General features: G+C 45.6%; 2 protein-coding genes across 13 annotated transcripts in view; both read right to left on the bottom strand.

Moving 5' to 3' along the window:
• LOC102159067 (cilia- and flagella-associated protein 337) overlaps positions 1 to 13,803 on the bottom strand; it is a 135,413-nt gene extending 121,610 nt beyond the window's left edge. For 3 of the 6 annotated variants that reach the window (XM_084981304.1, XM_084981301.1, XM_084981302.1), the window contains exon 1: positions 11,405 to 13,803. Coding sequence is in view for 4 of the 6 variants with exons in the window: in XM_084981301.1 (XP_084837427.1) it covers positions 11,405 to 11,469 (65 nt within the window). In the remaining 2 variants the exon portion in view is untranslated. The remainder of the gene's footprint in view (positions 1 to 11,404) is intronic. The other 3 variants (XR_014819038.1, XM_084981303.1, XM_021065551.2) reach the window with 3 other exon arrangements.
• Positions 13,804 to 16,645: 2,842 nt separating this feature from the next.
• Positions 16,646 to 22,328, bottom strand: part of TEX26 (testis expressed 26) — a 30,201-nt gene continuing 24,518 nt past the window's right edge. For 5 of the 7 annotated variants that reach the window (XM_084981387.1, XM_084981383.1, XM_084981384.1 and 2 more), the window contains exons 8-9: positions 17,143 to 17,238; positions 16,646 to 17,034 (exon numbers count right to left, since the gene is read on the bottom strand). In XM_084981387.1, coding sequence (XP_084837513.1) covers positions 17,156 to 17,238 — 83 coding nt within the window. In that variant the 3' untranslated portion in view covers positions 16,646 to 17,034; positions 17,143 to 17,155. Of the gene's footprint in view, positions 17,239 to 22,328 lie in introns of all 7 variants that reach the window. The other 2 variants (XM_021065549.2, XM_084981382.1) reach the window with 1 other exon arrangement.

Raw genomic sequence — 22,328 nt, 5'->3', positions numbered from 1 at the left:
TCTGTCTTGGAGGAAAGGCCCCTGTAATAACGGCAGGCCTTACACGATAAATCAGGCTGTCTGGGGTCAAGTGAAGAGAGGGGCAGAGAGCTGGAGGTGAACAGGGTAGAGCAGGATTTGGATGACTTGGAGAGGGGAGGAGGATTAGGGACGGTTTGGACCAGGGGGCATTTAAACAAAGCACTTTGGACAAGGAAAATGAGAGCAATGAACCTCTGCAGGGCTGGGAGGGAGTTGAAAGGGAGAGAAGAAGTTAGGATGTAGAAGCACTGCTGACACACAACCTTTTTTCTAGGGTGGTAGAATACAGAAATATAGCTACATGGCTTATGACATTAAGTTTCCCCAACTGACATGGTTGTAATCATATGCCATTTCATAGAGTGAAAAGTGAAGTAATGAAAAGATGAGCTGGACCAGTGTGAGCCTCTCTCTCTCTCTGTTTAAACTAGGACTTTGGAAAAGGGTTCTGGAAATGGGGAAAATGTCCAGGAAATGGTGGCAGGACAGGACAGACAGAAGCAGAAAGTGGAAAGAGCAGAGTTACACAAAAATGGAGGCTCCAGAACAAAGCCTTTGAGGACTTGCTCACTGGCTCCCAGCTGGCCTCTGAATCCAAAGCCACTCCTGACTCCAGCCTCATGAAGATCCAGTTCAGAGACAGCTTCTTGTTCTAAGATTTCCATGAAATTCCCTGTCATTCCCTGTGTGTTCCCACCACAGAGCCCCTTGGCTTGAGCCACCTTGAAGGGATTTCTGCCTTGTGATCCAGAAAGTCAAAATGAAAGGATAAATTGTCTCTGACAGAGGGTCCACACACGGTTCCTATTTCCTTTTCTTTGTTTTTCTCTCTATTCTGTATTTTCTACAATGAGCTTATATTATCAATTTATACTATTCTTTTTGAACACTTATTTTGTAACCGGGAAAAAAAAAAAAAGCTTTTAAAGAAAAGATTTGGCCCACACATTTCCAGCAAACAGAACATCTGTATAGGAAAAACCAATGAACTCTAAGTTGGATCTATGTTCAGTAGCTTTCTCCATATCTGGTCATGTGGCTTGGTCCCTAAAATGAGGAACTGGGCTAAGAAATCTCTAGGTTTCATTTTGGGTCTAAACATAGTTGTTATCCCACTTATTACCCAACTTAGAAGAACCTATATTCCCATATCTGCAGCTAGTCTGAGGATGGTGGCTTTCTCCTGAGTCACACTCAGAGTTCTGGAAAAAGTGACCCTTCAGAATGGGGGTGTGTACGGTGGCACAGAGTTATGAAACTCTTTGTTCATGTATTCACCTATTTTCTCACTTTGATCAGCATTTATCAAGTGCATGACCTATAACATACACTGAGCAGACTATGCAGACAAAACAAGACACGCAGGTGAGCCAATAATTTTAACACTCTGACAAGTACCAGGTCTGCGGGAGCCTTGTGTGGTACTACACAGGAGAGGAAGCACTTAACTCTGGCTGGAGAGGTCAGCATGGGAGGCTTCGCAAAGCAAAAGCCACTGGGAAGATAAACATTAGTTTTCCAGGCAGACTAGAGGGGCGGGCTTCCATGACTCGGGAGGCTGGGGGAGATGGAAGGTGGCATCTGGATTCTGGATGACAGAAATGGAAAGAGGCTATTAGGAGAACATGGGGAAAGAAAAAAGACCTGCAATTTAAGAGAATTCATTCCAGTGGGGGTATACTGATCTCCTGTTGAGATATCCAGGTGGAGAGGTCCACCCAGCAACTGGGAATAGAGATCTGGAACACAGGAGAGGTCTGGGGACATCACTGCTGGGGTCACTGTAGAGTGAGGGGATCAGGGAAGCCTTGAGTGGAGGGTGCTTTGTTCTCAGAAATGTCAGTGTCACTGAAGTGCATGTTCATAGGGAATGATGGTTAAGGTAAATAATTGAGTGGAAATTGTGCACACAGGTTAATAAAGGATCAGGACTTGGGGTCCATAACAGGAAATATGGATCAAGGGGATTTAAGCAGGAGAGAGACAGGAGCAGGAGGCAAACTCTGAAGCCAGACCTCTGTGCTCAGCCTCAAATGAGGTTTGGGAGGCAGAGGTGGGGGTCCCTGTGTTCCTAAAAATCCAGGGCAACCTTCACTGGCGGCAGAATCTCTCCTCTTGACCGTCTTGCTGGCTGCTGGCTCCTGGCCTGCCAAACACCACTCCAGCCTGATTTTCTTGGTTATTACCTCACCTCACGCTCAGAGGCTGAAATCCTCTCCGATACTTTCTACTCCCCACTTTCCTGGAAACAGAACCACTCTTTGATCAGCTGCCCAAACTCAGAAGCTGAGTCATTATTTTCCTCCTTTTCCACCCTCCATCCCCTTTACCCATCAGTCACCATGTCGTCGGTTTTCCTGTTACCCTCTGTCATCAGGACCCCCAACATGGGTGGCTTCTGGGTCTCCCTGACTTTTGCTGCTCTCATTCTAGGTCCCTCTTGACCCAGATCCTCTTTCGAGAAGCCTACTTTCCTCAGCCCCTCCCCCTGCTTGGAGCCCTGAGCTCCCCACTGCCCCACATCTCTACACACCTGCCTCTCTCTGGTTTTCGAACCCTGGACAAATCATTTAACTTAGGTGGATTTAATTTTCATGTCTGTAAAGTGAGGTGATTGGACCAGGTGACCTCCCAGGGAGTTTTTATGACTTCTCTGCTGCACTTTGAGGTCTCTCCTTGTCTCACATCTGTCAGGACGTCTATTTCCAAAAAGATGAGATACAAGGACTGGCAAGGATGCAGAGAAAGGGGGATGCTTGTGCTCTGTTGGTGGGAGTGTAAACTACTACTGCCACTATGGAAAACAGCATGGAGTTTCCTCAAGAAATTAAAAATTAAACGACATAGCGATTCCACTTCTGGAAAAAATACATATATCCAAGGGAAATGAAATCCTTGTCTCAAAGAGGTATCTGTACCCCCTGCTGACAGTAGCATACACACACACACACACACACACATTACATGTATCTTTAATGGATTGTTATTCAGCCTTCAAAAAGAAGAAAATCCTGTCATTTGCAACAAGATGAAACATGAAACTGGAGGGCATTGTGCTAAGTGAAATAAGCCAGACAGAGAATAACAAATTCGGCATAGTGTCACTTACATGTGGAATCTAAAACAAAATCAAACTCATAAAAGCACAGAGTGGTGGTTGCCAGGAGCTGGTGGTGGGAGAAAATAGGGAGAGGCTGGTCAAGTGGTATGAACTTTCAGTTATAAGGCGAATAAGGTCTGAGGATCTGATGCATAACTTGCTGACTATGGTTGATGACACTGTACTGTGAAATTGAAATTTGCTGAGAGTCGAACGTAAATGTTCTTACCAAAAAAAAAAGGTAGGAAAGAAGGACTCTTGGGATGGGTTCCCACCCCAACTCACTCAAACTGAGGCCTCCAGGTCTCTTCACAGTCTAGGAATGCCTGGTACTAGTCTCAGCTAAGACCTTCTGCTCACACTGTCCCCACCCGAGGACCTCCCCATGGTAGTAGGTGTGTAAACTGAAGTAGAGGCCTCAGCTCTAAGTCAAGGAGCATGTCCTGCGGTGGCAGGTGTGGGTCCAGCCTAGGTCTATCAGTCTGCTCCATCTGACCAAGACTAGTCAGCCAGGTGGGTTCGCATCATCAAAAATAACCTCATTCAGGAGTTCCCGTTGTGGCGCAGTGGTTAACGAATCCGACTAGGAACCATGAGGTTGCGGGTTCGGTCCCTGCCCTTGCTCAGTGGGTTAACGATCCGGCGTTGCCGTGAGCTGTGGTGTAGGTTGCAGACGCGGCTCGGATCCCGCGTTGCTGTGGCTCTGGCGTAGGCCGGTGGCTACAGCTCCGATTCGACCCCTAGCCTGGGAACCTCCATATGCCGCGGGAGCGGCCCAAGAAATAGCAACAACAACAACAACAACAAAGACAAAAAAAAAAAAAAAAAAACAACCTCATTCTTCACTGTTTTCACGACTCCTGTGAGTATCAGCGGCGCTCTCACCAGGAACATCCCATAATTCACAGTTCGTGTCCTCTCCCCCTAAACTCATATGTTGAAGCCCTCACTCACAATACGATCATGTTTGGAGATGGGACTTTTGGGAGGGAAGTAATAAGGCTGTGAGGCTGAGGCCTTCATTTATGGATTAGCGCCTTTACAAAAAGACACATGAGAGTGGTACTCTCTCTTCACAATGTGAGGGTACAAGAAGTCAGCTGATAAACCAGGAAGAGAGCCTCAACGAGGACCCCACCATGCCTGCACCCTGATACCTGGGCCTCTAGACTCCAGAACTGTAAGAAAGAAATGTTTGTTGCCTAAGCCAGTCAGACTGTGGTATCTTGTTATGGCAGCCCAAGCTAAGACAGGCTTTTTTGACAATGAATTTAGGTTTGTATTGACACGTGTGTGTGTGTGTGTGTGTGTGTGTGTGTGAATATATATATATATGCCATGCCCACTGCATGCAGAAGTTCCCCAGGCCAGGGATCAAACCCATGCCACGGCTGTAACTATAGCCACAGTAGTGATCACTCAGGATCCTTAAGCCACTGTGCCACAAGGGAACGCCTATGCTGCCATATTTAAGTGAAAAAAAATCATTACGGGCCATTCCTGTGTGCCCTTCCTTCTCCCCAGTCCTTTTAATGGAATCTGTCTGCCCTCACCCTACTCCCAGTGTTTGTATTTGTCCAAACCACCTCTTTCCTCTTCATGCCTGCCTACTCATTTCTCTTGTCTTCCCAACCAACACACATCAGCCCCCAGCAGCTGAGCTGGTTAGGCCCTCTTTTGAGGAAGACCCATTGGGGCCACTCTTCAGTTGACCAATGGCCTGCTTCCTGACCTCTGACCTGAGCACTGCCTTTTGCTGCTCTGACCTCAGACCATCAGTAGCCTAGGACAGAGTTTCTCATTGCCTGCTCTAGTCCATACAGCTCCGTCACACTGTCCCTACTCCATCCCCCAGCCTGCTAAAGGCAGACACAGAAGGGCTATTGAAGAAGTCCTGTGCAAACAAGAGTTTTAAAAAGCTGCACAGTTCAGACAGAACTCATCCAAACCATCACAGGGGTGCATTTGTGTGGCGGCCAGATCAGAGCCAACACTAACATCCTCTGCTCTCTTGGATTCTGTCTGCAGAACGTGCTTACCAGGCTGAGAGACAGCGGCCTGTTTCAGATCACAAGCTGGCATGCCCTGGTTGCCCATGGCAACCCAGCTGCACCGGAGAGTTCACATTTGTAAATGTGTGTGGGCTTAAAATTATATTATTGACTCTGTCTGGAAGACGGCAGTCTGATTTGTATATAGCTCTGAATAAATTACTCATTATCCTTTACAGCCATCAGAGTATGAATCTTCCTCTCTCTCTCCCTTCCTCTCTTTCTCCTTTTTTTTTTTTTTTTTTAAATTTTAGAGAGACAGCAAATTGTGTCAGCAGATGTGAAATGAAATGCTTCCCATAACAACCATACTAAGAAATCAACATCCAGGGCACCCGCCCAGCAAGTAGGCTGGGTATTACTGAACAGATAAAAGACGGAACGGATTTGCAAGGGATGGAACCTATGCAGGATAGTCTATTTCAAACTGCACATAAGGTGCAATTTGAATTACAGTGAAGAGCAGACAGGAGCAGAGGGAAATGCAGCCCCACCCTGGCCTTGATCAAGTCAAGCCTAACCCAAGCTTTCTCCTGTTTCCTTTGATGTGTAGCATACATTCAGGCAGACTGAAGTATTTTTCCAATTCATCTCCCCTCCCTGACTCCACGCTTTTTGCCCTGTAGCTCTGTAGATCATCCCACAAAAGGCATCCATACTGTCCTTGACTTTGGGCTTGATCTAATAGCTTGCTTTGACTAATTAGCTGAAATGGCAGGGTGCCAGTTCTGAGCCATGGCTTAAGAGGCTTCAAGTATTTCCACTTTCCCTCCTGTGTTTTTTGTCATCACTGTGAGAAGAACTTCCCTTGGGCAGCTGCTGCCCCTTTAGCTGGGACCCAGGAGGAATACATGTGGAAGAATCACCTCCCCGACCCCACCGTCCAACCAGCCAGATCGATGGCTTGAAGCACTACCGCAGAGGAGCCACTTCAGCCACTCTGCAGATGCATGGGAAACAAATGCTCGTTGCCACCAAGATTTTATAGATGCTGGTTATGCAGCAGTAGATGATTGTTAAAATCCTCCATCTTTCCAACATCACAACAATCAATGTCATGGATGTTGGAAAAGTAAAGCACATCATCCCTCAGCTCTCCCTCAGTTTCAGTTGTCACTGACCACAAGCCTTCCTGAGAGAAAATGCCGAGCATGCATCACAGTTTCGATTCCTGTTGGGCCCTCACTGTGCCCTGTGCCATCAGAGATGGCATGGCTACCAGCAGCTATAAGGAGGCCAATGCACCTGAGAGAAGCTCCAAGTAAATTGTAAGATTTCATCTCTACTCCTTTGCCGCTCATGGAAGTCCTGTCAAGTGACTGGTGGGGTTGTGTTTGAACTCGGGAGGTGGAGCGGCATTACAGTTCTCAGGAAGCACTGTCAATGTTTCTTTCAGTCAGTCCCCGAGTGAACACCTTTTCCAGAATGCCACATGTCATTACCCTCAAGCTCTTTCTAAACCTCCATGTCTCCACTCTCCAGTCAAGGGATGCACCACACAGGTACACTCAATCATTTTCAACAAATATTTACTGAGCACCTACTGTGGGCTGGATACCTACCATGGGGGTGGCATGCTAGATGCCATGCTAAATGAAACAGCAGCAGTTGTGATGGGCATTTCATGAGAGTCAGGGGCAAGACTGGCTCCCAAACATCTGTTCTGAGACACTGGGCAGATGGAGGTACCATTTACTAAGACGGGAGAGCCTGGGGCAGGGTTGGTTTGGAGGAATACAAAGCACTCAGTTTTTGGACGTACATGTTTGAGATGCTTCTGAGACATGAAAGCAGAGCTGTCAAATGGGAAGTCAGACGTCCAAATACGGAACTCAGAGGAAAGAGGTCTGAGTGGAAGACATCGATAGGGAGAGTTGCCGGCATGTAGATGGCATTTAAAACCACAAGACTGAGCAGAGAGCACACATAGAGAAGAGGAGGGGCCCCTGTCAAGTGCTGAGAAATCCCAGTATTTCGAGGACAGGCACAGGAAAGAGGAATAAACAAGGGGGCTCTAAAGGGAGCTGGGGAGATGGGAAGAAAACCAGAGATGGGCAGTGGAAAACGCTGGTGCTTGCGCATTGTTCTCACCCAGCAGCCATCTCCCCCACCCTCCTCCAGTTAAGGACCTCTGCCTTGCATTGGTCTTGGCGGTCATGCCCTTCAGGAGAGGCAGGGCTTCTACCCAGTCTTGGGGTGGGGTGTGGGAATAGTGGGGTCTAAGACAACCATGGTAACCTGCTCTCCTTGTTGATTTGGGTTTAGTCATGAGCATGTGACACAATGTGGCCCATCGGGGCATGAGTGGAGTCCCTTGGGTAGCTTTGGGAAAGGTTTCCATGCTATTAAAAAGTGAAGGACAGCCAACATCTATTCATGATCAAGACCCTCGCCAAAGTGGGTATAGAGGGAACATTCCTGAATATAATCAAAGCCATTTATGATAAACCCACAGCAAATATAATCCTCAATGGGGAAAAACTGAAAGCCTTCTCACTCAAATCTGGAACAAGACAGGGATGCCCACTCTCACCACTGCTCTTCAACATCGTTTTGGAAGTCCTAGCCACAGCAATTAGACAAACAAGAGAAATAAAAGGCATCCATATAGGAAGAGAAGAGATCAAACTGTCACTGTATGCAGATGACATGACATAGAAAACCCTAAGGACTCAACCCCAAAACTACTCGAACTGATTAATAAATTCAGCAAAGTGGCAGGATATAAGATTAACATTCAGAAGTCAGCTGCATTTCTGTATACCAGCAATGAAACATTAGAAAAGGAATACAAAAATACGATACCTTTTAAAATTGCACCTCACAAAATCAAATACCTCGGAATACACCTGACCAAGGAGGTAAAGGACCTATATGCCGAGAACTATAAAACTTTAACCAAAGAAATCAAAGGAGATGTAAAGAAATGGAAAGATATTCCATGTTCCTGGATTGGAAAAATCAATATTGTAAAAATGGCCATACTACCCAAAGCAATCTACAGATTCAATGCAATCCCCATCAAATTACCCATGACATTGTTCACAGAACTAGAACAAACAATCCAAACATTTATATGGAACCACAAAAGACCCAGAATCGCCAAAGCAATCCTGAGAAACAAAAACCAAGCAGGAGGCATAACTCTTCCAGACTTCAAGAAATACTACAAAGCCACAGTCATCAAAACAGTGTGGTACTGGTATCAAAACAGACAGACAGACGAATGGAACAGAATAGAGAACCCAGAAATAAACCCTGACACCTATGGTCAATTAATCTTTGACAAGGGAGGCAAGAACATAAAATGGGAAAAAGAAAGTCTATTCAGCAAGCATGGCTGGGAAACCTGGACAGCTGCATGCAAAGCAATGAAACTAGGACACACCCTCACACCATCCACAAAAATAAACTCAAAAATGGCTGAAAGACTTAAATATATGACAGGACACCATCAAACTCCTAGAAGAGAACATAGGCAAAACACTCTCTGACATCAACATCATGAATATTTTCTCAGGTCAGTCTCCCAAAGCAATAGCAATTAGAGCAAAAATAAACCCATAGGACCTCATCAAACTGAAAAGCTTTTGCACAGCAAAGGAAACCCAAAAGAAACCAAAAAGACAACTTAAAGAATGGGAGAAAATAGTCTCAAATGATGCAACCGACAAGGGCTTAATCTCTAGAATATATAAACAACTTATACAACCCAACAGCAAAAAAAACAATCAATCAATGGAAAAATGGGCAAAAGACCTGAATAGACATTTCTCCAAAGATATACAGATGGCCAACAAACACATGAAAAAATGCTCAACATCGCTGATTATAAGAGAAATGCAAATCAAAACTACCATGAGATATCACCTCACACCAGTCAGAATGGCCATCATTCATAAATCCACAAATAACAAGTGCTGGAGGGGCTGTGGAGAAAAGGGAACCCTCCTGCACTGTTGGTGGGAATGTAAACTGGTACAGCCACTATGGAGAACAGTTTGGAGATACCTTAGAAATCTATACATAGAACTTCCATATGACCCCGCAATCCCACTCTTGGGCATCTATCCGGACAAAACTCTACTTAAAAGAGACACATGCACCCGCATGTTCATTGCAGCACTATTCACAATAGCCAGGACATGGAAACCACCCAAATGTCCATTGACAGATGATTGGATTCGGAAGATGTGGTATATATACACAATGGAATACTACTCAGCCATAAAAAAGAATGACATAATGCCATTTGCAGCAACATGGATGGAACTAGAGAATCTCATACTGAGTGAAATGAGCCAGAAAGACAAAGACAAATACCATATGATATCACTTATAACTGGACTCTAATATCCAGCACAAATGAACATCTCCTCAGAAAAGAAAATCATGGACTTGGAGAAGAGACTTGTGGCTGCCTGATGGGAGGGGGAGGGAGTGGGAGGGATCGGGAGCTTGGGCTTATCAGACACAACTTAGATTTATGAGGAGATCCTGCTGAATAGCATTGAGAACTTTGTCTAGATACTCATGTTGCAACAGAACAAAGGGTGGGGGAAAAAATGTAATTGTAATGTATACATGTAAGGATAACCTGACCTCCTTGCTGTACAGTGGGAAAATAACAAAATTATAAAAAAAAAAAAAAGTGAAGGACAGGAGAAAAACTGAGTTCCTCTCCTGCCTCAGATTTGGCTCTGGATGGAGATGCTGCAGCCATCTTGTAACCAAGTCCAATATGAACCCCAAAGCCCAAACAATGAGGTTACAAAGAATATTTGTGTTAAATATTTGTTAATTATCTTTGAATTGTTGAATTAACCAAACTTACAGCATTCTCTACCAACAAATTTATGTTGTCATCAATTTTCTAAACATTTGGGCATTGTGGGTCTTCCATGACCCATACATAGCACTAAGCGTCCTAGCTGGTACCTACAGTTTCAAAAGACAGAGAGCAAGGTGACTCATGCCTGTTGGTAACATGTAACATGGTGATATGCAACTGCTAACGTGTAACATTATGCCAAGAACTTGAGGGTGATGCTCAGCCCGGAACTTAATGGTCTCCTTTACCTTATTTGTGGAATAGTAATCCCCCCCGCTTTTTTTTTTTTTTACAGCCACACCTGCAGCAGCATATGGAAGTTCCTGGGCTAGCTGCTGACCTACACCACAGCCATGCTGGATTCGAGCTGCACCTGTGACCTACACTGCAGCTTGTGGCAATCCTTAACCCACTGAGCAAAGCCAGGGATCGAACTGGCATCCTCACAGACACTATAATGGGTTCTTAACCTACTGAGCCACAAATGGGAACTCCCCAATTTTACAGTCTTTTAACTGTATTATTTATCAATCTTAATACTAATTTGCTATTATGTTCACAGTTTGTTTCTTCCAACAAAAACCAAATCCTTCTGTCAAGCTAAAAGCATATTTTTATCTCAGCCATCTCAGAAGAAATGAATCACTTTTAATTGTGACATCTTCTCCACCCTTGGCCAACAAGATGTATGCTGAGAAAGACTGAGTTGGAAATATTCTAGGACTTCTTTTCCAGCTAACATGGAAAAGAAAAGATGCAGGATAGGATCAGGCAGGAAAGAAAAATAGATACCCAAGTGTCAGGACATCACAAAAATGAGCTAGAAACTTAAATATAAATAAAGTACCCCGAAGTCAAAGTGTTTGATCATACTTAGCACCTTAATTCACCAGGTTTTAAGATAATGATTGTATATCTTCAAATGGTTTGGGCTGTCCTTACAGCTCTTTGAATGGTGTTCTTTTTATTCAATTAATGCTTCTGAAAGAGCTTTAATTTTACATTAATCAAAAGCTCTCGTAATATTCTTGGGATTTACTCAGATTAAAGGTTTTTTTTTTTTTTTAAGTGCAATTAAGTTATCAAGGCAGAGGCTCTGATTGCAGGGACAAAATTCCATAGCAACAGCCACTGAACACACTGAGCCGAGTGCACTGCTGCACCCCACATTCGTGCCAGGCCAAGGGGGCCGTGGTCAGGCTCCACAATAATGGGACAAACCTCCCTCTACTTTTCTCCCGAGGAGCAAAACCTTCTTCCTTGACAACGTAAACAGTTACCTTATAATGCCCATTTTTATTGCAAACAGTTCTCTACCTCTACCCCAAACAAAAGTCTAGAAAATTCTATGATATTTAAAAAAAAAAAAAAAAGCAAAGAACCAAGAGGACATTTTCTTACCTGTTAGCCTGAGATGTTTCCAACCTTCCTAAAGTAGAACCTGCTCCTCTTCCTCTCCAGCTCATGGCATCAGACAGCCAAACCTGCCAGGTACTCTGTACTGATTAGAATTGTGACTACCTGGACTCCACGAGCAATTAGTGATGATAAGAGAGACACCAGGTGAAGAAAATCTTGCTACTTTCCTCTGGGGAGCAGCCAGTGCTGTGGAGCTCTACCCATGGTGGTGGCCTGCCCTTCACTGTGCCAGGATTTGTAACTGGAGAACCTGGGTAGCTTCCTCTCTCGGCTCCTCCCCAGGTACATTCAATCCCATCACATGTGAAGGTAACTGATGCTAACATGAAGCTGGGAGGTGGGGGTAGGGACAAATGCCAGGGAGAGAACAAAGAGGGAAACAACTCTGGTTTTAAAAATGCTCGCTTATCATCTTGCCCTGCCAGGGTGCAATAAATAGCAATTATAGTGGGTGCTATCCACTGTCCAAAACTGAATCTTTGATCCTCTACATGCCCTATCTCAGGTAACAACCCCATTTTTCCAATCACTTAGGGAAAACCCTTGGGGTTGTCACTCTCCCCTCTTTTTCTCCCCCATACACATTCAGTCCACCAAGAAATCCTATTGGCTGTACCTTTGAAATATCTCCAGAATCCAACCACTCCTCACTTCCTCCACCTCCTCCTCCAAGTCCAAGCCATCCACATCTCTCACCTGGATCGTGACAGTACCTCCTAACTGGTCTCCCTGTTTCCGTTCCTGCCCATCCCTTCCAACAGATTCTACACGGAGAGTGATCTTTTACAAACAGACGTTGGGCAATGTCCTTGCTTCTCATCTCATTCAAAGTAAAATCCGCACCCTCAGAGGCTTCTCAGAGCTGACCTCATCTCCTACTGTTGATCTCCGACTGTTCTGCCCCCACTGCTCCAGGGTGACATTGACTTCCTCTTAGCACATACAGGGCTTCTGCCCTTGTGCCCTCTACCTGGAAGGCCCTTCCTCTGACATCCACAAGGCTCTCCCCTCCCGACTCACTTCCATCAGAGTAAGCTCAGTGCCATCTTAGAGAGGCCTTCCTGGCCACCCCCACTTAAAATAACGACCCCTCATGCCTCTCTGTCCTTAGCCGGCTGTATATTCCTTCAGACTCCTGAACTGAACATCGTGTTACGTCTTTACATGCTGTTATTATATGTATATGAAACCCACGTTAAGAGAAAAGATGTGGATGGGATAAAAGAAATACTGAGGCTAACCCAAAGAACGGAAATAGCTACATTAGTATCAGGCAAAGGAGACCTCCCTCCGAAAATGGAATACCATCAGGGGACATTACTGAGGGACATTATACAATGAAAAAAGGAATTTTCCTCAAACCTGACGTAACCGATATCCTCAGGGCGACGACTGACTAGACAGGACGTCCGCAGCCCTCCAGACGAGGCTGGCACCGGCCACAGCGCCCTGTGGCCTCACTCCTGGCCCCCTTCCTTCATTTAGGTCACCTGCCCGGCCCCTGTGGGCATTTAGTTTGAGACTCTTGCTTGTGACAAGAGCCTGGCTACAGTGCCGCTGCCTCCGGGAAAGAGCTGGGTGGACACGGTTCCAGCAACCTCGCCTGCCCTTCAGGGCGGGTCAGGCGAGCCTCTCAGAAATCCCGTCGGGGAGAGACCGGGACAAGATGGCGCAGCCGGGGGAGCAGTCTCAGGAAAACACCCAAATTACACGCACCTGCTCAACGACCGTCAATAAAACAGACTGGAAACCACCCAAACAGACATCCTGCACCCAAAGGCAAAGAAGACGCCTCACGGAGGGGCGCCCACGCCGCAGAGCGGGGAGTCACAGACACAGGAACTCAAGCGGTGGCCCCCTCGGGCGACGCCCGCCTAGCGCCGCACAGGGCGGCCGCCTGCGGCATCTGACACCTGCTCTCTCACTGGTCCGCCAGCCGCCGCCACGCCAGCGACCCGGCGCACCCTCGCATCTCCCTCTAACCATGGCTCTTCCAGCTGGAGCTTCTGCCCCAAGCTGGGCCTGGGGGGCCAGCCCTGCGCCCCCTTCTTTCGCCACAGCCCACACGCAGCCCCTCCAACAAGCGGGCGCTTGGGGAGGCCCTGTACTCGCAGGACAGCCCACAAGCCCCTAACGCACGGCCACCCCTCCTCACACAGAGGTGACGGCCAGCTCAGGGTTTCCCACAGGCGGCAGCTTCGTAAGCAGGGAGCTCCCCCTCCCAGGCATGTCTCCCTAGGAGCAGAAAGAAGAGTAAGCCTCCGCATCCGCCCGCCGGAATATTAAAGGTCATAGAGAGCTCTGAACAGAGTTCGAGCGGGTACGAATCCACGTCTCAACTTCGCATTACTGCCTCACCCACGTGCCCTGAGGCAGCTTCTAGGGCCCGGCGGGCCAGCGGAGCGCATGCGCAGGCCGAGCTCCCCAGCAGCCGGAAGTCACATGGTCGGCGTGCCCTCCTCGAAGTACTGCTTCCGGAAAGAGCATGGATGAACCGTAAAACAACCAGTCCGAAGCCAAATGAAAAAGGAGTGGGAGGGAAGGATGACACAGGGGCATGAGGAAATTGGGGGGTGGGGTGGGGAATATGCGCTTTTCTCAATTTGATGGGTGATCTATAGATATATATGTGAATATATGTCATATTTATGTCAAATGGATCAAATTGTGCACTTTAAATATGTGCTGTTTATCGAACGTTGTCTATTCCTCAGTAGAGCTATTTTTAATATGAAAAGACCAGTTTTTGACCAAATAACTATTGCTGTGTACTTTAAAATTCCATAGCAGCCTTCTCGTGGCTCTGTCATATGTCTCTTCAGAGTTTATTGCAATCTCTTTCTGTGTTAGAATGCTATCGATTGCCAGTGGCGCAAGTCCAGCTCAATCCAGCTTTAGTCAGAGGAGAAATGAATTGGCTCCAGCGGCAGGGTGGAGCTGGACTCAGGCAGTCCAGTCTCATCAGGGCCACTGTGATTTTTTTGTGTGTGTATTTTCTTTTCAACTTTATTGCGGTCTTCGGTTTAAAGTGATTATTTTTCTACTCTTCCATTCGTGTAAGCATTTTTCTAAACAAAAGAGAACAAGTTTAAACCTATGTATAGAACAGTTTTTTTTCAAGGGGTTAAAAACAAGGAGCATGTTTCTAGAAAGCATAGAAGCCTGCTATATGGACTTTTTTGAATTGGATGAGTTTTGAAGGAGGCTAAAGAGAGAATCAAAAGAGCCATCAGGGGATACCACAAGTGCCAAAAAATTTCAGACTCATTATCTGGGTTGAAACAGTGCTCTCTTTGAAATATAATAATGGAGGTAGTAGTGCTACATAATTAACTCACGTCACATTGACTGATCTATCTGGTCTTGACAATCTGCTCTGAAAAAGGAACCATATTAAAGCACTCATTCATATCCTTTGGACATTAAAATAAGCAGCGCCCACTGGCCTCATGAGAACCTTTGAAGTGTTCAATGTTTACAATGCCTTCACCATTTGGCAGGTTTCAAAATTCAAAAGAACCACAACCATGCTTGCTTTCTTAAAAATCACTTTTTAAACACTACACATTTGTCAGTGGTGATCAGGCTTAATATTTTTAAGAGGGAGGAGTTCCCATAGTGGTGCAGTGGAAACAGCTCTGATTAGGAATCATGAGGTTTCAGGTTCAATCCCTGGCCTTGCTCAGTGGGTTAAGGATCTGGTGTTGCCATGAGCTGGGGTGTAGGTTGCAGACTTGGCTTGGATCTGGCATTGCGTGGCTGTGGTGTAGGCTGGCAGCTATATCTCTGATTAGACCCCTAGCCTGGGAACCTCCATATACCTAGGGTGCGGCCCTAAAAAGACAAAAAAACAACAAAAAAAAAGGAAAACATATTCTACCAAGCCTTTCATTTTGAGAATTCCAAAGAAGTCTCATCTGAATAAATACTGGGCCTGCATCAGCTAGCTATTGCTTTATTAATCTCAGTGGAAACAAAAGGCACTTATTTCTCACTTGCACTTTGTGGCTCACTAGGGTAGGTCATCTGGGGTGGCTGTATTTGTCCATTTGAGATGCTATAACAAAATACCATACACTGGATAGTTTATAAGCCATGAACTTTTCTCATGGTTCTGGAATTCCAAAGTCATGGCACCAATGGATCTGTTGTCCATTGAGAACTTTCTGGTTCAGACGGACATCTCTTCTGTGTCCACACATGGCAGAAGGGAGCTCTGTGGAGTCTCTCTCTCTCTTTTTTTTTTTTTTTTTTTTTTTGTCTTTTTGTTTTTTCTAGGATGGGAACTCCTGTGGGGTGTCTTTTATAAGGGCAGTAATCACAATCATAAGGGCTCTGCCTCATCACCTAAATCACCTCCAAAGGCCCGATCTCCTAATATCACCACCTTGGGGATTAGGATTTCAACCTATGAATTGGGGGGGGGGGGGACACAAACAGACCAGAGCAGTAACTCTCCTCCACATGCCTCTCATCCTCCTCCTGAGACCAGTGGGCTGCCCAGACTTATGTCTGCTAAGATCCCATTGACTAAAGCAAGTCACATGACCAAGCTCACCAGCAAAGGCTGGGGAAGTACTTCCATCTTCAGTAGGAGGGACTGCAAAGTTACACAGACAAGAGTGTGGAGAGATGAGGAATCGGGGATAGTAATTCCGTTTACCATGGTGCCTAAAGAAAAAGTCTTTCCAAGAATGCATCCCAACACTGTGTTTATAAGTACTATTTTTGGCTCTAGAATGGCAGTCACTTACCTGTTCTACACTTCTGTATGTAGGAAGGCTTTCTATTTCCAGCCAGATGGATGGGAACATTCATTCATAGGCTCTCTGCCTCAAGGCAATGGAGGCTTTTTTTTTTGGCTGTTCTGCCCTTAGAATACCAAAGCTGTCTCCAAAGAAATTTGGGGGAGGGTCAAATAAGTGAAGCAAGGGAATATTTTAGGGTGCTGAAGCTATTCTGTATGATACCATAATGATAGATATGACACTATGCTTTTGTCAAAACCCACAGAACTTTATAGCACAAAGAGTGAACTTTAATGTACATAAATTAAGAAAAATTTCACTTAAAAGATCAAGGATCCCATTGGGACTCCCAGGGTGTGGAGCCCTCTCCTCGTAGAGGAAGGTGGAAAGCTTAAGATGCAGCCACAACATGCCCTCAGTGATGAAAACACCAGCCCAATACATGTAGCAAAAATCCCAGAAGTACAAGGAGACATTGATAAAAACATTTTTATTGTGGAATGTTTTTAATATTATTGCCTCAGAATTTGACAGTTCAAATATACAATTAAAGCAATGATAGCAGGGACTTGAAAAATACAATAAACTATACATTTTTTCCTCTGATATTCATGTAATACACAAATTAATCTTATACTTGGTGTAGGTTGCCGATGCCGCTCAGCTTCCAAGTTGCTGTGGCTGTCGTGTAGATGGGCAGCTGCAGTTCTGAGTCGACCCCCAGCCTGGGAACTTCCATATGCTGCAGATGCGGCCCTAAAAAACAAAATAAAAAGGGGAAAAAACTTATTGGATACAGTTAAAGTTATGTTGGGGGTGGGCAGGTGATGGGTGGGAGGGGATGATTTGCAGCCTTAAACGATCCTATTGTTTAAAAAGAAAACAAAACAAAATTACACAAAGTCACGATGAAATTTTAGAACAATCCAGATCTTATTTTTCCTTGATTATTGAGAAAAATAAACCAGTTACCTTCAGATTTTCTTCATTTGCACTGTTTTCCTTGTTTATCCATCCCTTTGTCAACATCATAGTGAGAGCAAATAAAGCGATCAAGAATCTGTCTGTCTGAAAATTATGAAGAAAAACAGGATGAAAATTTCCAATTAACTACTTAAGTGCTAAATAGAGAAATTCTAGGAAGGAGGCAAAGGTCCAATAATAGTACTCTATACATGAATTCAATGAGGCCAAAATAATCATAGGATAGTACGTCTAATGGCTAAAAAGCACAATGCGTAATTATTGATTAAAAAGAGCAAACAATATTCCAGGGATCAGCAAGCCTTCCTAGAAAGAGCATGGATTTTGGAGTGAAATAGACTCAGGTTCCAATTCTGGGCTGGCAGGTGTATTTGTCATTTGTTTTCATTTCCTCATCTTTAAATACAGGTATTGGTGCTGACCTAGCACAGTTGTTGGAGTGAATAAGGAATGCTATGTGCAAAGCACCTAGACAGTGTTTGATCCATAAAAGACATCCAATAAATAGCATGGCCTTGCACTTACTGCAGGGTGATGCCAATGATAAAACGATAGAGATTATTGTTCCAAAAGTCTTAAAGAGGCCGGGGTTGTTTCTCTGCCCACCAAGATTGGCAGGCTTCATGATCTTTGAGTGATAACTGACCACAGGAAGGCCCTTCGACTTCCTGGCCTCCATTTCCTCCTCTGGAAATTGTAGGACTCTTGTCTTGTTCTGAACATCTATGGTTCCCTAATCTTAATGACATATTTTTAAATTGCACATGGAGAAGCTGTAAAAGCTTGGCACTCCTGGCAATTGCCATCTGTGCAGCCGAAGCTAAGAGAAAGGAAGAATGTGAGTGATACCATGTTATCCTGTTCACGATCCACCTTATCATGCCCAGTGTGATGAGTGCCAGCTGAGGACCAGGGACTGGGGGGAGGGGTGTGCTCCTGGTTTACTCTCCAATTATGTTTGCATTTGTTTGGTTTTGGGATGTCACATTTAAGTTTTAACCCCTTGCCCACCTTTCTGGTCTTTCCTGACCTCAGCATTTTTAAGATGAGGTAAACATTTCATAAAGTGAAATCTTTATTGAATCTTGCATGTACAGGTTGATGGGTTGACCCTTGCATACGTGTAATCCATGCCCATAAAACGACAGATTATTTCCACCGCCTCGCAAAGACCTATCATGCTCCTTCACAATCCCCCCTACCCCAGCACAGCCTCTGTTCTGAGTTCCTTCATTATAGAGAACTTTTGCCTGTTGGAGACTTCCAAATAAATGAAATCATGCAAAATGTATTTTTTTGTGTCTGGCTTCTTTCACTTAGCATAACATTTTTGAGGTTTATACATTTCGTTGAATACATCAATAATTCATTCTCTTTTTTTTTTGCTGAATATACTGCAGTTTGTTTATCCACTCTCCTGCTGATGGAGATTTGGGTTGCATCCAGTTTGTGACTATTAAGAATAAAATAGGAGTTCCCTGGTGGCCTAATGGTTAATGGATCCAGTGTTGTCCAGTGCTGTGACTCAGGTCACTGCTGTGACACAGGTTCGATCCCTGGCCTAGGAACTTCTTCATGCCACTGTTGCAGGGGGAAAAAAAGAGTAAAATGGTAAAAACATTCTTGTACAAGTCCTCCTGTGGCCAGTATGTTTTCTTTTCTCTTGGGTAAATATTCAGAAAAGGAATTTTGGGGTCATGTAGTAGAATATATTTAACTTTACTAGAAATTGCCACATCTATTTCCAAAGTGATTGTTCTATTTGATACTCCCACCAGCAATGTACTGTCAGATTTGCTCTTTTCAAGTCTAAAATGTCTCTTTTAAATCTTATACCAAAGAGTTAATTTTAAATAAGCAAAAAAAGATTTTTTCTGATACCGAAGACGGGCATATAAGATGAATCAGGTTCAGCTTGAATTAATAAAAAAGATGAGGTTGTGTCAATTAATGTCAAATTAAATAATTGTTCAAAAAGGCTACCAGTTGTAATACAAGTGTCACTCATATTCTTCACATTTAAAGGCAGATTCATGCCCCCATGTTTTCGTTGACACTGTTTTCTCCACTTAGGAAAGGCCCTGCTTCTCCTCAGCATGCCCATTTGGCCTTGGCTCTTAAAGGAGCCTCCTCTGAGCAGGCTTCCCTAATCCCTGGCGGACACACAGGGTTGAGAGTACCCCTACGGGCTTCTAACATACCCAGAGACGACTGCTTTTTTTTATTTTTAAACTTTATTTATTTGTTTGTTCGTCTTTTTAGAGCTACACGTGTGGAATATGGAAGTACCCAGACTAGGGGGTCAAATCAGAGCTATAGCTGCTGGCCTATGCCACAGCCACAGCAACACCAGATCCGAGGCTTGTCTGTGACATACAGCGCAGCTCATGGCCACACAGGTTCCTTAACCCACTGAACGAGGCCAGGGATCGAACCTGCGTCCTCATGGATACTAGTCGGGTTCACCATCACTGAGCCACAATGGGAACTGCTCCAGAGACTACTTCTATTACAAGCTTATGACATTATAACTGCGTCTGTCTCCCACACCCAAAAATGAGCTCCCTGACAAGAAGGATGTTTTATTTATCTTGGTACCAAGTGAGCGTTATAGGTATTCAATCGATGAAATTTGTTGAAGGACTGAATAAACATCTTCTTAACAATAATGAATCATACCCGAGGAAGAAATACCCTATGGATAGCCATACTACTGGGAATTTTAGATGGAGGAAGAGATGGAGTAGTAGCTGAAACTTCTGGAAAACCAGATTTGATAATTTTACCCTTCAAGGGGGAATAGCTGTGGAGATGAGAGGCTTGAGCGATGGATGATAAGCCCAGAGAGGCTGCTGTTGGGTGGTGTGACTCACTTGGAGATAAAACCATTTTGAAAGCTTGAACGGAAAGACAACAAGTTCAATTTCCCCAACTGACAAATACAGAAACTCAATTCTAAACAGCCACACACAGAGTTACTGGAGACAAAGTGTTCGCTCTCAGCTACGCCTTCGTCCTTCTACAGCTTTATTTGTGACTCCCTGGAGCTTCCTCTACCCCCATTTGCCCTATCACCTTCCAGACCTGGACTTAGGCCATTATGCTGGTCCTTCCCCTCTCTCTTTCAAAAGGTACCTGTTCTGGGCTCCCGTACCGTGGAAGAGGAATAGCCCTGTAAAATAACGTAAACTGAGGTGATAATAATTCAGCCGACTGTATCAGCCAGCCTTTTCATTCCCTTGCATCCTCACTCAGCCTCCCCACAAATGCGCTCCGCTGAGGTTTTCACCAGCTGAAAAGTATTACAGATACTGGAAAGTGACACAAGGTTTCCCGCGTGAGAATTCAAGAGGACCCTCGCTCGTATTTGCTTGTCAGCCGGGAGCGTTGCTGGCACCATGAGCAGGTGATTCCAACCCGAAGCTGGGAAAGAGAAACTAAAATCCGCAGGAAGCAGATCCCACCAACGCCCAAGTCAGCATAAAATGGTGAGGCTCTGGGGTGAGAGCGGCTGGGTACCTGCCCAGGGCATCCTGAGGGAACCAGCGAAGCAGGGGAGCTCGGAAGAAACCAAAGCTCAGACTGGCCCTAAAGCGTCCTCGCTAGCTAACAGATCGTGTCGCACCTGTCAGGGACAGTGATATGAGGCGAGCAGCTTGCCCTAGGAATCTTGAGAGGGCAGATCCCAGGTGAGCTGAGGCTGCCAGAGCACCCTAAGAGGTCTTGGTGGGTGCACCGCTGAGGCTCAGATTGCAAATGACACACAGACAAGGGACGGAAGCCCGGCGGCCACCAGGGTGTTCCACGCAGGCGGAGGACGCACAGCTCCATCCGCGCTGCGAGTCCCTGGGCAGATGGGAGCATCTGCTTCGGCGAGGCAGAAATACTCTATAGGATCAGATGTGGCTCCTAAAGGTGGAAAGAGGACCTTACAAAATGCAGGCGACAGTTGGGTACGCGTCGGTCCGAGCCAGGCAAAGGGACGACGCAGGCTGGAGCATGCGCACAGTTGGCCCGCTCTGCCTCGTGAAGGACCAGAGCCACCGACCTCAGCGGGTTCCTTTCTCCAGTGTCAGACCCGCCCAGAGGCATCTGTTGAGCCGAGCGAGGCCCCCAGTGGAAACCACAGCCTTGTGCTTTAGAGTGAGGCAAAACGTCCGCGGCGTCAACCTCCTTGAAATCCAACATTCAAGCTCTCCTAAGGGCCTTCGGGCCATCAGCCCTGCGTCTGTGAGGGTGGAAAATACTCCTTTCTCTCAGCTCCCTGCACATCCCCTCCCTCCCCCCTTTCAGGTTCCCCTACAGTCGGATTTCAGGCTTGTGTGGGCAGGGGGTCCCGGTATAAAAGGGTTTTAGTGAGGGTTTCAGAGGAGCGACCTGGTCAGATTGTCTGGGGGCAGCAAGGGACAGAGGCTGGGGAGAGAGAAAGCGGGAGGGGAGACAGGGAGCTGTGGGTGGTTACTGGGCACCTGGGGTCCTCCTGGGCTGAGGCTGATGGCCAGGCATTAAAGTAGGTGGTGAGCCCCCCAGAGCATGGAGCACAAAGTGGGGTGGAAGGAATATCAGGGTCTCTATTTATATTGTCTTTTTACCCCTTTAGCATTTTGAATGTTTTATAATGTACAGAAAATACTAGTGGTCTACGAATAGATTTTGTATAAATAGATACACCTGCCTTAGGGCAGGTGCTAACAAAGGAGGAGCCATAGGGTGGGCGACAGCACCAGCACTGGGTGCTGAGAGGAGGCAGTGGGAAGAGTTGAATTTCCTCTCGTCCAAGTCTTGTGCTCTCTGAGTGGACATTTTACACACGTGCACACTGACCACCTGCGCCTGAGATGCTCCCAAGCAGATTCTAGACGCTGAACTGGGATAAATCTCTGTGCTGTGGAGTGACCCAACACCGTCCTGAATGACATCTGTCTTTGAGGATGAGACACACGGAGATTCTCACATACCCTCAAAAGCCTGTCACAAAAAGTACCACCAAACAGGAAATAAAGATTACAGAAAATAAACCCAAGCTGTGAGACAGTACCCATTGGAAAAATCAATTAACCATAAGAAAAAGAGAAACCATCCTGGAGCAATTCAGCCACAGCAAAGCAAAATCAGACATAAATGAAAAACTAGATGTTTCCTTTGTAATATGTGGGGGTATAGTCCTTGGGGCC

This window comes from Sus scrofa, chromosome 11 (genome assembly GCF_054392235.1).
Source record: "Sus scrofa isolate SSC_HxYL_T2T_F1_AM1 chromosome 11, Sscrofa_HxYL_maternal_Yorkshire_Landrace_v2.0, whole genome shotgun sequence".
NCBI classification, from domain to species: domain Eukaryota; kingdom Metazoa; phylum Chordata; class Mammalia; order Artiodactyla; family Suidae; genus Sus; species Sus scrofa.
Note: the sequence above shows the minus strand (reverse complement) of the source record. Positions and strands in the feature narration are given on the sequence as shown.